This window comes from Mesitornis unicolor, unplaced genomic scaffold (genome assembly GCF_000695765.1).
Source record: "Mesitornis unicolor isolate BGI_N332 unplaced genomic scaffold, ASM69576v1 scaffold34758, whole genome shotgun sequence".
Lineage (NCBI taxonomy): Eukaryota > Metazoa > Chordata > Aves > Mesitornithiformes > Mesitornithidae > Mesitornis > Mesitornis unicolor.
The window spans coordinates 26,617-42,949 of NW_010203128.1; the positions used below are offsets into that span (position 1 = coordinate 26,617).

Genomic DNA, 16,333 nt, shown 5'->3' on the forward strand with positions numbered 1-16,333 from the left:
GCCCAGTCTGAGGAGCACCAGTCACCCTGCTGGCTGCCCCCCATGCATGCCGCAGAGCCCTGCCAGGCCGTAGGAAACATTTACACCAGTGCTGAGCCAGAAGCTGCTTTGGCTCAGGGTTTGTCTTCCCTGAGCCACAGCACTGAGTCCCCTCCCAAGACAGCAGCAGAGCAGACGCTGGCCTGGGCCTTCATCCCGAGTGAGTTTCTGAGGAGCACCAGTCACCCTGCTGGCTGCCCCCCATGCATGCCGCAGAGCCCTGCCAGGCCGTAGGAAACATTTACACCAGTGCTGAGCCAGAAGCTGCTTTGGCTCAGGGTTTGTCTTCCCTGAGCCACAGCACTGAGTCCCCTCCCAAGACAGCAGCAGAGCAGACGCTGGCCTGGGCCTTCATCCCGAGTGAGTTATGTCCTGTGATCACCACGAACGTGGGGAGGACGCAGGTCCCAGACTTCCACCAGTGTAATGGTCCACCGTGGCATTCGCTGCTGCCCCCAATTGCTCTGTCTCACCAGGAAACTGTCCTCTGTGCTCAAGACACAGAGGGGATTTGGGCCTTGCTCCTGGTGAATCCCACCACCTCCCTGCAAACACAAAGCGTGCGAAGACACAGCCCAGCCCAGCGGCACGCTCAGGGTTAGGGACACCCGGCCCCCTGTCGCACCCAGCACCCACCACAATGTGTCTGCGCAAGGGAACGTGCCCAGGCAGCACCAGGGCAAGAGACACCCGCTCCCAGCATGCCCACCCATCCCTACCCTCAGCAAGGAATGCTGTCAGGGGAAGGATTTCCAAGAGCTGGTGCCTGTCCCTGGACTGAGCACTGTCCCCTTCCTCACTCACAGCCTCACCATCCGTCCCCTCCACATCCCAGACCAGCACAGCAGCAGAGGAATCGTTTTACCCCTATTTCAAGAGAAAAACCATGGCTTGTCTGAGACCACCAAAAACCAAGCAGTTAAAAATCTGCTGTTCCGGCCAAAAATGTCCTTGCTGTGCGCTCGCACTGCAATTAGAGGCTCTGAAAATGCACCGTGAGCACTGCTTCCACCCAAGCAATAATTCCCAAGATATTGATTTGCAAGTCACAATTAACAACTGCTTCATTCACGAACCAGTAGTTGGCTATGATTAGAAATAATTTAGAAGAAATGATGCCACCATTATCTGCCACTTAGAGGATTCCCAGCAATCATTTCATTCGCACGGAGCGCTCACCCCACCTGCTGCTCGCCTGTCCCTCCCCACGCTACCCCACGCTACCAGAACCCCCAGCCCACCTGCTGGTCTGGCCCGGGCAGTGGCACAGGGTCCGCAAATCCCTGCTCCCTGCAGAGCTGCCACGATGACACGGGTGCCTCCAGCCAGCAGCTGCTCCTCCCGTGGGTGGGTTTGCTGTGGCTGACCCAGAGGCTGAGGCACCAGTCCGAGAAGAGGCTCAAGGAGGGGCTGCAGAGGGGGGGAAGCTGCAAGGAGAACCCAAGGGCTGGACTTTCCAAGCAGCAGCAGTGGACTTAGGTCCTCCTGGAAGGTGCAGGTGAGTGGGAGGAAGCATCACGGGCTCAGGGCATCAGGAAAGCACAGAGCTTTGTGGCACTCCCAGACTCCCACACATGGTTTCTTCTGGCTGCATGACGTGTTACAGCATCAAGTGACCTCTGCACCGGGGCTCCACACACTGGCCCCTGGCACAGTGAGCAGATCCCCCTTCGCCCCCCTCCTGCTACCCCCAGACCCTGCTGTGCCTTTGCAGGAGGGGCTGGGGTCTCCACGTCTGCAGCTGGGGTTATCCCGCACAATCCCCATGCCTAGCAGTGAGTTGCCCACCAGTGACCATGGCAGGCCGCAGTCATGGGCTGCTTTTAGGCTCCCTGTGAAGGCACTGCTGGCAGCCAAGGGACCTGCCAGGGTGGAAACAAGCTCCTGGGTAAGAGCTGTGAGTGTCTCCATGGTTGGCTCTTCCCCAGGCTTCCCCTGCTTTGGTCTGGTCCCAAAGGTCCCACCACAGCAGTGGACCTCTGTGAACTGCCCACAGGGCAGTTTCTTACTGGTGGAGCAGAGGTGTCACTACAAAAAGCTGCTAGCTGCATTCATCACCCCAGGATCCTCCCTGGTCCCAAATGCTGCCTTTCCATGGGCTTCATCCTTTCCCCCTTTGCCTGCAGCCTCTCCTTCCATCTCCACCTCCAGCCCTCCCCGGGGCCTTGAGGAGCCCTTCACTCACCCTTCCAGAGCCCCAGGCTCCAGGAAGAGCAGCAGTGACAGCGCTGCACAGCTCAGGGACCCGCTGGGGACACAACGCCCAGCTGAGCTCCCCATCAGCCTGGTGTGGGACCTCTGCTGCCCCACACTTTCCTCTGTCACCAGCAGCCCACGCCAATGGCACTGACAGCTGCCCTGGCACCGGCTCCACAGCCCTGGCCTCTCCAGAATCTGGCTCTCAGCAGGCTCCAAAGGAGAAGCAGGGTTGTGGAGCCAGGAGCTCGGTCCTCGTCCTGCACACGCGTCCTGCGGGCAGCTATGGTGGAAGGGAGGTGGGCAGTTCCCACAGACCCTGGGATGCCCACACTGGCGACCGTTTCCAGAAAAGTGCTCTCAAGAAGCTCTACCGAACTGGTGTCTTCTAACAAAGAAAGGTTTCCCTGAAAAGTTCCCAGCTGGCTCCTGTATGAATCCCTTTACAGCAGAATTATATTCATCCTATGTATTATTTACAGTACATGTGGAGGGCCCAGTCCAATTGATGGGCCTGCTTTGTACAGGACTCTCCAAAAACACCTGACAGACAAGAACAGATCTGCTCTGCTATCTGCACACATTCTCAATTAAAAAGAAACCAGAGCTAAGAAATAAGAGCTCCAGGCTAATCAGCCTGTTAATTAAAAGGCTGAGGAATTACTGAGGTGGTGGTGTCAGGCTGTGCAGTGCAAGGGAGTCCTCAGGCCTCTCCCCTCTGCCAGCACAGCTCTGCAGCTGCAAGGGAGGGACAGGTCCTGCTGCCCAGGAGAGTGGCAGGAGATGCTATGTGCTCCCCCTGCTCCTGAACCTGAGACGGGGGAAGGCTGCTGGCCCTAGGCAAGCAGGGACCATCGCTTGCACAGACAGCCCAGCGTCAGGCTCCGTGTGCTCACATACCCATTGCCCGGGCCCCAAAACAGGTATGAGAGGCCCTCTGCCACACGACTGTCCTGGTGACTTCCCTAAGGTCCCTCTGCCCTCCAAGACACTTGGCACAAAGGGCAGGCCAAGGAGAGGTCAAGGTTCTTTGGTCCTCTTCTAGGTCTGGGGTCTCACAGGGCTTCATCCCCAAGAAGACACCCGTTTCCCCCGCCTCTGCATGGCTGCAGAGCTCATCCCAGCCCCCTGAGCAGCACGTCCACCCTTCAGCACAAGGAACCTGCACATCCTGCAGTGGGGTGGCCCAGCGCAGCTCTCAGCCAAAGCTCCTGCGAGCCACAGTCCTGTCCACACCAGGCACAGAGACAAGGTCACACCACCACCCACCTGCTCTTCTTGGGTCTTGCTCTGGGGGCAGGCTCAGAGCCACACTTCTTGTCTTTAGACTCCTTGGGGGCTTTGGGTTCCCGAGGCTTCCGGGGCTTCTTGGCCACCTCCCTCTGCTTGGGCTCCTTCAGTTTCTTGGGCTCCTTAGCCTTTTTAGGCTCTTTTGGTTCTTTAGGCTCTCTCCTCCTCTTTGGTTTCACCTCCACAGCTACTTTTTCTACCCCTTCCTGCTCTCCCAGATCCGTTTTCTTCCGTTTCTTCTTCACTCCAGTGCCCCCGCCCCCACTGTCCTGCATCCCGTTCTGGGTGCTCGGCCGCTTCTGGAGAGCCCCGTCGGGCTCCTTCTCCAGGCACTGGCACTGGCCGCGTGTGTCCGTCACCGTCACCTGGCAGGGGACCTCGTCCTGCTCCTCGCTGCTGGCAAAGGGGTCCTGTGCCTTGCACTCCCAGGCATCCGACATTGGGGAGCAGCTCAGCACTTTGAAGCTTGGCGGCTGCAGAGAGAGCAGAAAGGCAGCATGAGAAGCAAATGCCACATATAGGAATAGCAGGCACTCTGTCTAGGGGGAACTGCAGCCCCAGCGAGGCTCTAATCACCCCAGTGTAGCACAAGCAATGTCCCTCGACACACGAGGGACTATGGCTAACGGCCACCACTCGCAGAAGCAGCTCAAAGGAGAGGACCCCCCTTCCCTGCCCGATGGCGGCTGACGGGTTAGGGTAGTCTGGCGGTTCCCCACCAGTCCACGCAGGCCCAGCATGGAGGCAGCTGCCCCCCTGCTCTGCCCCCAGCACAGTCCTGCCTCTGGCCACATGCTCCACACCCCACTCAGCAAGACCCACAGTGGGCCATGTGCCCTGGCCACCCCCTGCCTGCTGCCCTGAGCCAGGGATTGTCCCAGCAGGGCAGGGAGAAGGAACTAAAGGACACCTTGCAGTCCCTGGCAACAAGAAGCAGGCCCCCAGCTCTGCTCAGGGCAGAAGTGGGGGCTGCACCGGTGCCTTTCCTGGGAGCTGCTGGGCACCGGTGCTCTCTCCAGCCCAGGAGAGTGGAGCTGCTCTTCCTGCTCCAGCTCTTACTTTACTTCTTGAGAACTTTCCAGCACTGAACACTGAGGAATTCAGCTGCCTCTCTGGTGCACTCCACCAGAGAACACCACAGCAAGGCCCAGCTATGTCTGTGATAGCCCAGCCTCCTGACCTCAGCGCCTCAAGACCAGCCCAGGCCAGCTGGGGGGTCAGGGGACAATTTGAGGAAGGGAGATGTGGGTGATAATTCGTAATGGGGACGAGAAACATCCCTTGCAGCAGCTGCCAGACAGAGAGAGAGCAAGGGATGCGCAAAGGGCTGGGCAGTAGCAGAGCTGCGTGCACCAGGGATGGGTACAGTGATGTGTTGGGCTCCACTTCAGCTGCTCTACCAGTTGGCTCCATCCCCAGAACCCAGCACAGGCAATGCTTGGCCCTGCCTGCGCTCAGCCAGCCCACTGCACCCTCTCCTCTGCCTGCGATCAGAGGATCACCGGAGAGCAGCTGGGGACATGGCCAGCACCTATCCCTCACGGCACTGGTGAGAGCTTACTGGGCACCCGAGCTGGCCTCTGCCCGCTGTCCCAGCAGCACGGCCGCTCTGAGCTGCTTCCCCAGCCCCGCAGTGGGAGAGCAAACCCCACGGCCCGTGCAGGAGATGGCAAACTTCTCACCCACAGCCACTCGGTTAACTCCTCCTTTCAAAGCATGGCGATCAAGGGAAGCTGTGGCCACCCTCAGCCTGGCTCACGCCGCGGGGCTGGCAGATCAGCGCCAGAGTCAGCCCAGCAGCGTGACCAGGGCTGGAAAGCTGGTCCTGCTTGGCGGCCATTCCTGGAGACACTGAGTGGGGCTGAGTCCCTGCCAGGCCCATGCTGCCATCCTGGAGGTGGCACTCAGAATGTGCTGGCAGTGGCGTGCCTGCAGGGACAGCAGCCGCGCTCACTCAGCACCCTGTGCCCTTGGCTGCCCCAGCCCAGGGCTGCTGGGTCCTTCACAAGCCACTTCCCTGGTGTTGAGGTGCCAGTGACTCTGGCAGCGATGTCCTAGCCCCACAGATCCCCAGTGCCATCAGACACCCCAGAGCTGTGGGAGAGAATGCAAACATTTACATCCTGTGTGCTGGGGACTGGACCCTGTTTGGGGTGGTCTGGGTGGAGGGCACTCTGTATGCTCCAATTTCTGATTTGAATTAGACGGAAGCATTAAATAAAACAGCCTGCCAAGAGGAAAAGACCCCCGGCGACCCTGCAGCCACCAACACACGGGGCTGTGGGCCTGTCTGGCATCTGCTGGGCAAGCTGCACCAGCATCTCTGCCCTGGCCCTGCTGCTGGTCTGCCCCAGCAACCTGGCTGGGATGGGCAGAGCAGCTGTCCCGTCACAGGGACAAGCCATCAGAGTGCACCTATGCAATTAAGGGGAACCTATTCTGAGCTGGGAGAAAATCAGCACTAGAGATGACACCTCTGAGCCCACAGGCTGAGCAACAGGACCAGTCCCAACCTTTGCATTCCTCAGATCTTGCAAGCTGGGGATGAGCTGGAACAATTTACTGGATTAGCTACAAAGCTCACAGACACCCAAGAGCCTGGATCTCCTTTTGCCTCTGTGCTGAACAGCAGCCAAGTGCAGATACCAGACAGAAAGCAAATCTTCAGCATCCTTGCACAGCAGGAGGGTGAACTGCTCTTCCCAGCCACTGCTTGTGGCCCTGAGTCTCACAAGGGGCTGCTCGCATCCAGGCAGGCCTCCCAACGAGCAGCAGGTCTGATACCGCAGCTCTGGTGCTGCCCAAGAGCAGGCAGTGTCACCTGCCCCACCGGAGAGGGGTACCCCACATCACCCACAGCACTGGGCCAGGACTGGGCTGCGACTGGTGCTGAGCGCCCGGAGCAGCTCTGTCCCCAACAGCCTGTGCCTGGGGGAGCTGAGCCCCGACGGCCAGGTATGGGCATCTGGGTTCCTCTCGTCATGTGCATCAGCAACACCCAGCAAACCAGTGTGGAGTAGAGAGTGCCAAAACCAGCTCATGATTTTCACCGTTGCACACCAGTCGAGTGGTCCAGAGTTCCCCCCCACCCCATCTGCTGTCTGCAACTACGGCTCCAACCCAGGCTATGGAGCCCAGGAGGTCCAGCTCACCACTGGCATGGCCACTGCCCAGCAGGAGCCCCCTGCCCACTGCACAGGGCAGGCTGACCAAGCTGTCAGCAGAGCAGGCCTCAAACCGTGACCTACTTTGTGGTGTGTGCCTCGTGCCTGCATTGTGCTGCTCAGGCAAATCAGAAAGGGCGTTTCAGTGATTGCTGATGAAGAGATCCCAGCCTGCCACAGTCCCTGCAGCTAAAGAAAGTTGAATGCGTTACAGAAACAACCATGAACTGTCGGAAGGTTTGTGAAAACGCAAGCAATCCTCCTGCTCCTCCTGCATCACCTCTTGGCTCCCAACAGACCCTCCAGCCTCTGGGCAAGCCCATCATGGTGGGAGCACAGCCCAGCCCACCTCCCAGGCAGCACCACAGGCCCACAGGTGCAGCAACGCTGGTGCTTTGCCATGGGATGCCCTCCTCTGTACGGGAAGCAGCGCTGGTACCAGTCACCAGCACTTGCCTGCAGCTGGAGCAGCCAGAAGCTGCTGGCACTGGCCCTGCTGTGAAAGGGCCATCAAACACCAGCCTATGGGACCCAGCAGCTCAAGGCCAGGGCTTGCCCAGGTGGCAAAAGCACAGAGGGGCAGGGAAACCAGGCTCCTCCACACCAACCGTGGGCAAGGTACTGCCAGCCCCAGCAACCCTTCTGCACCCAGGGCTGCTTGGTTTGTCCTGAGGGGAGAAGGCTCCATGGCATGTTCCTACAACTCCACGGGAAGCTTCTGCCATCTACACAGGACTGTGCTGCCAAATCTGCAGTCAGAGCTCGGCACGCTGCTGCGAGCCAGAGAATGGGCTTTTCCTACTTCCCCTTGATGAGGTTCAGTTTACCCTGGCTTCTCATCAATAGGAAAAGCCTGAGAAAGCAGTGCCAACATTATCTGTGCCCCCGCATGGCTTGCCTGTGGCAGCTCGGCCAGTGCTTTCAGCAGGCAGGAGCACACTGTCCCCATCAGCTGCTGCCCTGGTGCCGCAGGGAACGACCACCTCTGCTTCCAAACAGTGAGGAGCTGCAGGCCTGTGTCACACCGACGGGGACACAGCACCGACGGGGACACAGCACTGCAGGGAGCTCTGCTGCAGCAGCCGCCTCCAGGCTGAGTGGCCTGAGACACACGTCTCCACCAGCCATCAGGCTGCCCACAGCTCTGCCCAGGGAACCGGCCACCGCGTCTGCAGCAACATCCAGCAGCCACACACTATCACCTTCAGACTCCCTTCACGGGGGAGAAACACATCCAGCTTCAGGAGCCAAAACCTGGCAAATGGTAGCCCCAGGGCGCTCGCTGCAGCAGCAGGGGGCAAGGCAGATTCCCCTTGGCTGCTCTGGACCAGGCCAATGCTCTGCCCACAGCAGGGCACCCATGGGGCAGGGCAGGCTCTGCTGCCCGGGGCAGGCTGGCTACGGCTGGGAGCTCCAGCAGCAGGGCTGCACCCAGACCACAGGGCTAACGAACAGCAGCATGAACCCACCTGTAACCATAGGTGCCAAAGCACCCAGCAACACTCAGTGCCACACAGTGATCAGGCTGGGGAAAAACTCTCTAGTTTTGTTTAAGTCATGCTGCCCTCCTAAGTGGCTTCCTGTCCTCAAGGTGTGCAAGCACACAGGAGGATTTTCTCGGCACCTGCTCTGTCCCATTCACTGTTGGACTGCTCTCCATCACATCCCTTCCCCACAGAGCTCTCGGCCCAGCTAAGGCGCAAGTGTCAAGTCACCCTGTCCTGGCTGGGCTGGGCCAGCACTCAAACCATCCGCCTTATCCTCCTCTGCACCTCTCCTAACCCCACCAGCTCTGGGGTGGCAGCACGCAGGACCAGAGGTACCTCAAAGCTGCAGGAGGGTTTCTCTGTCCCTTATCCTCTTCTGAAATGCTGAACGCACCTCTGGGACAACCTGCAGGCAGGTGCCAACCCTCTGCCAGCATCTTACTCCAGGAGCAGGGACAGCCCCGAGCGAGGGCACATGCATGGCTGGCTCCCCATAGGCATTACCTGGCACATCTTAAGACTTTCCTCCAACTCTTCAGGCTCCATTTCCAATTCAGCATCTCAGATGATTGCAGGAAGCAGCTGGCTCTGCACCATGGAAGCAGAGACACTTTTCCTGTACTTTGCTTCCTATTCTTTAACCAGTCATTAATTCACATCAGGACAATGCTGACTTCTTTAAAACCATTCAGTGAGAAACTGGGAGCCCACGAGCACTGCCCCAGACCAGACCAATCTCACCCCCGTGACCTGGTCATCTTTAAAGTCCCCAGCAGATTGCAAGGACTAACTTCACTTCTCCAAAGCCATGCTGACTATCTACCAGTGCAGTACTTTCACAGATAACATGTTTGTTATAGTTCCTAATGATTTACCCAATACCCAAGTAAACCTCTAATTCCATATTTGCTACACCCCTCCCTTCCACGGACATGGCCCTGATGGGCAACCGCCCCTAGTGCTGTTTATTAGTGATTCTCAACATCTCATCAGGCCCCTTCACAACTCTAGAGTAAATAACATCAAAGCCTGGCAGCTTGTTTTACTTTGCTCAAAGATGTCTTTATCAACCCTTTAATGTAAGGGCAACTTTCCAGTGTGTCATCCATTAGGGACGCTCGGGGAAGGGAGCTGTTCTGCCAGTGTCCCATTTCCAGAAGCACTCACTTCACACCTCAACCGCTTATTTACCCTGTGACTCATCCTAAAGGTTTTTTCATCCTGAGATATTTGGGGAAACTGTAATATTAGACCCTGTGCCTTCAGCAAGCAGTTCCTACAAATCCTTTTTGTCCTGCCTTGTTAGAGGTTTACTTTTAAATTCCCAGAATATGTGTCCTCCTTCTAACTAAAGAAACCCATCATTTTACATGGCCATCTCCCCACGCAGGTTTGTTGTTTCTGGGGTACTTTGGAAGTGGGGGGAGCAGACGACGACTTCCAGGTTTTGGTAGGTGATGCCCATCTCTGAACCTCTGGTACCGGACCCATCATTCTCCACACACCCAGTACACTTTTCATCCTTAGAGCTGTGCCTTTGCACTTTTTTTAATATATATGATTGTCACAATTTTACATCTTCAGAATACACTTTCATTTAATGTTTGTACATTTCTTTTTATTCCCAGAAGAATCTCCTATAAATTACATTTCATACAGGAAAGCAAGTCCCTCAGCAGCAGCTGGAGCACTAAGTCTTGTCCCACGCGTGTAACTACTGTCAAAGAGAAGGTCAGGGGAAAAGATGTTTAAAATCTCCCCAGAGAGCCGTGAAGGCTAACAGAGCACTTACAATTGCATGATCCCTTTAAAAGGGCAAAGCCAAGCTTAGGGTGGGCCTTAACGGTATGGTTCCTTAACTTAACTGTTTCATTTCATTTCTAGTCCCAACTTGACTTCACTTACCAGTTTTTATTCAGGACTTGGAGGGAAAACATCACCAGGAGACAGGAGGCAAAGCGGCTCCTGCCCCTGGTGCTCAAAGGGCCTCCTGCCCTCTTCCAAACTGCTGAGCCTGTGAGATGCCCTGGCCAGGGGGGTCAGGCAGCACCCCAACCCCATCCAAGCCCTCCAGCAAAGAGCAGAACTGGGCTACCCGGGACCTGAAGCAACAGTTTAAGAACTCCACTTGTCTGTGTGCAGGGATTTTAGCAGCAGGGAAGTTCAGCAGCATTTTCCCCACGACTGCCCCAGCCCAGGGCTGGTGGCACTGCTTGCTGGGCCCAAAACCCTCACCCTCACCCTGTCTGCGCCAGGGACCTGTGAGGGGAACAGCAGAGAAGAGGAACAAGGGGGAACAGCAACTGCAAAGAGATGAGGAGAGCAAGAGAGAGGGAACTGGGTACAGGGAGAGGGCAGCTAGACAGGGGGCCAGGATGACATGAGGATGTTATATGGGATGAGAGTCCTAAAGGAGCACATGAGAATGGGGAACAGCAGGCAGCTCTGGGTGAAGACAAGAGAAAACTGCGCCCAAGCACCTAGGAGAGGTGCAGCAGAAGGGGTTGGGCTTGGCTGGGTGAAGCAGCAGATCCCGTCCCCTGTGCCCAGCCAGGAGGGAACCATCACACGCCCAGAGTCCCGCTCCCCCCACGGCCTCAGACCATGTTACCTTCCCTGCCTCCGGCACATCTGGACTCCCACCCCATAGCTGGGCAGCCTGGCATCACTGCCCCATAAAGGTGGCACCGATTACACAGCATGCACGCTTGCCATGCGATGTCTGGAGAGGTGGGCGCAAGGTGAGGCTCCCCAGCCCCAGCAGCAGCAGTCGCAGGCCAGCACTGCTGGGAGGGGTGATAGGGATGATGCAGACATCGCACTGGCACTGCTGGGCGTCGGGATCTCCTGGCCAGCCAGCATCACTCCTGATCCATACCTCACAGCACAGCATTCCCTGCAAGGCAAAGCTCTGTCACAGCCTTGGAGTTTGAACCACAGCTCCATCCTGTGAGGAGGCCATGGCTGAGCCCTTCTCATGGTCATCGCCCAGAGCAAGGCCAGCTCCCCTGGCTGCCAGGCTCCGACAACACCCACACAACACGCTCTCGCCAGGCAAAGTGACCAGAGCCAGCAGCAGCGGCCACGCCACTTTGCACACACGTGCCAGCACCATTCACCCCTACTCGCTGCAGACTGGGCCAGGAGAAGCAGGACACCTCCACAGAAGCCCCACATTTGTGTCTATGGCATGGCTCAAACCCCACAGAGGTCTGTCCTATACATGGAGTGCCCATGGGGACCCTGACTGCAGGGTCATCAAAGGTTTCCACGCTCTTCAGACAGAGGCCGACGTCTGGGGGCTGCCCAGCAACTCAGCCGCTCGGTGTCCCCCTGTGGCACTGACCGAAGCCCCCAGCCCGGCTGCTGCTGCACCAGCAGCTCGAGATGGGCACCATCACACAGCTCTGCCTCCCTGGCCCTGCGACGCTGTCAGCCACCAGCCCAGTCTGTGTGTGCAGCCCGTGGCAGAGCCCCACAGCGGGAGCGGAGAAGGCAGCTTCTTCCACATATGGCGTTTTAGCAGCCAGTGGAGCCACCCTCTCCAGCAGCTGCAATCCCCACCGGTGGCGTGCACAGCGCGGGCTGTTATATTCTAGTCACTGGCTGTCCACACCCCTTGCTTCCAGCTCTTCATGTAATGCAGCAGAAGCTAAAAATACACAAGTACCACCCTCCATCATGTCTTCGAGCAGGCTCTGCAGTCACCATGGGATGTGGATGTGTGTGACGGAGGTGGGGCCTGGCTCCATTCCCAAGACGCAGCCCTCAACAATTACAGCTGGGGAGCTCTGTGCCATGATGGAGCCAGTCCCGGCAGCAGACACGCGTGTGTCCCCACCACCCTGGCGCAGGGCATGGCAGGGCAGAGGGCTGGCCAGGCTGTCCTCCCCGCTTAGTCCTCTCTGGCAGGGCAGGAAAGAGGAGGGCTTGTGCTGCCAGAAGCGGCTGCAGGGCAAGGAGCCCTCAAGACCACGGGAGAGGACCAGGACCAGTGCTGCTGGCTGTGGGTGGAGGAGCAGGGCACCCTGAGAGCTCACCACTCCCTGCTCTGCATCCATACAGAGCAGAGCAAAACTTCTCCATGCACCCAGCACCGAGGCTCATCACATCCGACAGTTTCACCGTGACAGAAACAGCCCAAGATGGGCCAGGAGCCCATGGACACAGCCTGGGACAGAGCCACGAGTGCCCTCAGGCTGGGGAGCCCCCATTCCCCTGCCCCAACTTCCACTGCTCAGGACTCTGCTCCAGCCACAGGGAGCTCCAGTAACAGCCCTCAGCAGCGTTTGGAGCAGCTGAGACATCAAAGCTCACATTTCACTTAAAACGATCCACAAAATTCAGGAAAAACCTTCATTTTATGCAGTCAGTGCTTGCAGCAAAGGCAGGCAGAGCTCCCTCAAGATGCTCCTGGGGGCCTGCACGCCCTGACGTGTCCCCGCTGCGAGGGCTGCACAGCAGCCGTGTGGTGCCCGCAGCCCCAGGCTGCTCCCCACTGCCACCCCACGCCTCAGCCCTGCACCACGGGTGATCCAGCCATTCCCACTGCCTCCAAGTCTGGGCTGAGACGCCAGAAGAGCCCTCCAGGAGATGGCAGGAGCTAAGGGGTCACAGGGCTTCCCAGCATCTCCTTTTCCAAAAGGCAAGCAATGCTGCTCTGCTCCTGTAGCCTGTGCGGGATGGGAGCATTTCCATGGCTGCAGAGTAAGATCTTTGGGCACCGGGTTTCAACTACATTTATTTTAGTTCAATACTCCTCAGGTTATTCAAGAAGTCACAGCTTGGCAGAAATAAGCAGGAGTAGAAGATCCTTCAGTGCCCAGGGAGAAGCAGGACACAGACAGGAGAGGCCGCCCAGGGAACGATGGTGCTGCTGAAGCCCTCAGAGAAAACCCATCCCTCGCCATGGCTCCCTGGGGTAGCTGGGCACCCCTGTCCCACCTCCACCAGCAGACAAGGCGCCCTGGCAGGAAGTCCCAAAAGTCACAAGGCAAGTGACAGGTTTCACGAGTTAGTCACAGCTCGGTGACAAATCCACCAGATTTTCATGCATTACTAAGGAAGAAGAGTCGTGCAAACACAGACCCTGCCTGCACTAACAACAGCCTCTCCTCTGGTGCAGCAGCCGGCAGTGCCCAACCCAGGCCAGGCAGAAAGGGGAGCACTGCTGCGGGGGCACCACGGAGAGGAGCTCCCCTCAGGACAGCGAGACCCCAGCTCTCCAGCCCAAGCTTTGTAATCCACTGGTGGTAGGCACAGGCAAGCCAAGGCAGCTGCTTGGGGCAGTCACAGATGTGAGACAGGAGAGAGCATGGCCACAACCCATTCCCAAAGGAAGCTGACAGCTCTCCTGCCATCCCGCACCAATATGAAGGGTGCCAGCATTCTGCCAGCCCTTGCACCTATGGGGCTGAGCCCACACCTCCATAATGACCAAGACAGCTTGTGCAGGTGAGAGGCTGGCAGGGAGACACGTAGGGAAATGCATGGCCCTCGAGAGCCTGGGGAGCCACAAAAGCACCTCATCTTCTCCAGAGAGGCTGCTCAATGGACTTCTGAACGCAACAGACGTAGATCCAGCCCTACTCTTCCTTGCTCACGCTGGCATGCCTTTATCCCCCTCCCAGACCCTATCTACAGGGGCAGTTACACAAACGTGTAGCTTTGGCAGCTAAACCCTCTAAAATCTCCAGATGCTGGGGGAGGACGGTTTTGCAGTGCTTAAAACCCACATCACTTCTGCAATCTCATTTCCACAGCAGCCAAACCGACTACATCAGTTCAACAGTGGTGGGAACTCCTTACCTGGGTTTTGCTACCAGAGAAGAGAGATCCCTCACCGTGCCCAAAGCGCCCGCTCTGCCCCAGGCCTTCCCCTGCGCTGGCAGCAGTGACCCAGCGGTGCTGGCGCCAGCCCTGCCGCACGCCCCTGCTCCTCCTCACCTTCAGCCTGGCTCTGCTCCACAGCATCTTTACTCACTGCTTCCTACAGCACCGGTGCTCTGTACTCACACTTTCCTATATCCGCCGAGTTTGGCCCGCTGCAAGTTCATACCAGCACACTCACCTTTCCAAGCCCTTCCCTCCCGTCCTCCTCCCCATTAACCCACCACAACAGCACAATCTGCAGCTGCCCTGAGCAGCACGAAGACACTGCCTCAGAGCCGGCCAGAAACGGCACCAGCTCGTTCTCCGCAACAGATTTATGCCTTAGCTCAGTGTTCAATTTAATGGTTTCCCATTAAAAGCAGCACAGACACAAATCAGCTTGGGGTGGACCCGTGTGTTTTATACCTCTGGCATATTTCACACTGGCAGGCAGAGCAAGTCTCCATGCACGTAACAGGTCCTTTCCCCTCATCAGAGCACCGATGGCCAGGTCCTTCCTCCGGGAGCGGTGGTAGTTATGATCTGATGCAGCAACTCAGAAATGGCAGCTTGGTGGGACTGGATTATTTCTGAGCAAGGGAAGATTCTCTGGCCAAGCTCTCAGAGCCCCGCAGATGTGACCTTGCCCAGTGTCCCCGCTGGTGTTAGTCCTGGAGCATCATCTTATGAGCAGTAACCACAGCAAACGTGGTATGGTAATACATACGCAATGAGATTCAAACAAGAACCAATACTGGGGACTTTGAGGGAAAAGAAGGGTTGCTCCTCCACAGGGAGCAGAGCCGAATCAAGAGCATTTCCATTACTGGAGATAAACCCCAGCTTGTTCAGTTGCCCACATCAGACTCATCATTTACAGCCCTGTCTGGAAATGCAAGCCCCCCCACCACCACCACAGATCAACTGCAGCAATTCACACACTCAGGACATGGTCCCCAGGCCTTGCCAGCTGAGTTGGGAGAAGGAGAGGGGGTCACAAGCCTGCTTTTCTTTTTTCTGTATTTTCATGATCATCAAATCTGGGATGAATGTTATTTCTGCAAGACACAACACACAAAAAGAATTCCCAATGAAGAGACTGGTGAACCTGACGTACTCCAGCCTCCCACATCAGCCCACCAAGAGGCCGAGCCAACCCCAGTACCGGTCAGAGCAACGAAGCTGCAGGAGTGAAACGCTCTCAGGGACAAATCTGGGGACACGTGCTCTGCTGGAAGGGACCCCCACCACACACCTCCCTGCGGCTCGGTGCCACCTGAGCCCTGCCCAGCAAGACCAAACTCACAGCCACAGTCTCAGCACGAAGTGGTGCACCCAGAGCTAGCAGAGACATGCTCCACCTCCCCAAAGCCCAAAAACCACCGCAGGCACTCCTCAGATGCGTCGGAGGCTGCCAACCCTGTGGCAGCAGAGGGAAGCAGTAAACAAACCAGGCTCTGCCAAGCATTGATGACAGCAGGAAGAGACTGCAAGAGGATGCAGGAGCTTGAGGCAGGAGCTAGATGCAGGAGGTCGAGGCAGGTTGTGAGCCCTGTAGCTCACATTTTGAATTGTGAGCTGCTAGGGGGATGAAGATGGGGCAAGCAAGGAGGCGGAAGAGCCGTGCTGGTGGACCCCATCTGCCCCACAGGCCGCAGCAGCCCTTGGAGCAGCACCATGGCTGCCCCTCAGGCCTGCACCCCCACAGCACAGGAGGCCGCTGTGTGAATGGCACCCACCTCGCAGCCCGCAGGAGGCGGCGGGGCTGCAGGCAGTGGTGACTCCCCCACACCAGTCCTGGCCGCAGGGGCTGCAGTCGCAAGTCCAGCTCTAAGCAGCACCTTAGCGCCAGAGGCAGAATTGCCCATGCGACCAGGTCCCCAGAACGTCCCCCACCGGAGCAGGGGAACAACAAGGGATCTGTGGCGATGCAGCACCCTGACAGCTCTCTGGGGCCAAGATCGTTCCTCCAGGCTTTCTGTGCCATGGCTCAGCACCCTGGCTCAGCCAGTGGCACCTTTTACCCGGCCTCACCCTGGCGGCTGCAGCTCCCTGCAGAGACACAGCACCCAGCACATCCACGGGGAGCCAGCACCCGCGGGACGGGCTGGCTGGGGAGCAGACACGCACTCACCCAGGCCACGTTTCACTAGGGACTGGGTGTAGGTTGGACACTGCCAGACACCGGAGAGAGCTGAGCTCACGGATGCCCTCCAGCCGGTGCTGTGTCGGTAGAAAGGCCAGGAGCAGCCTCGCCACACGTGGGTCAGGATCCAAAACAGCACC

General features: G+C 57.8%; 1 protein-coding gene across 1 annotated transcript in view; it reads right to left on the reverse strand.

The window, feature by feature from the left end:
- Nucleotides 1-3,998, reverse strand: part of CHD6 (chromodomain helicase DNA binding protein 6) — a gene marked incomplete at both ends in the record, with an annotated part of 30,172 nt that extends 26,174 nt beyond the window's left edge. Inside the window, one exon of the mRNA XM_010190619.1 lies at nucleotides 3,505-3,998. Within this exon, the coding sequence (XP_010188921.1) occupies nucleotides 3,505-3,998 (494 nt within the window). The remainder of the gene's footprint in view (nucleotides 1-3,504) is intronic.
- Nucleotides 3,999-16,333: the final 12,335 nt, after the last annotated feature.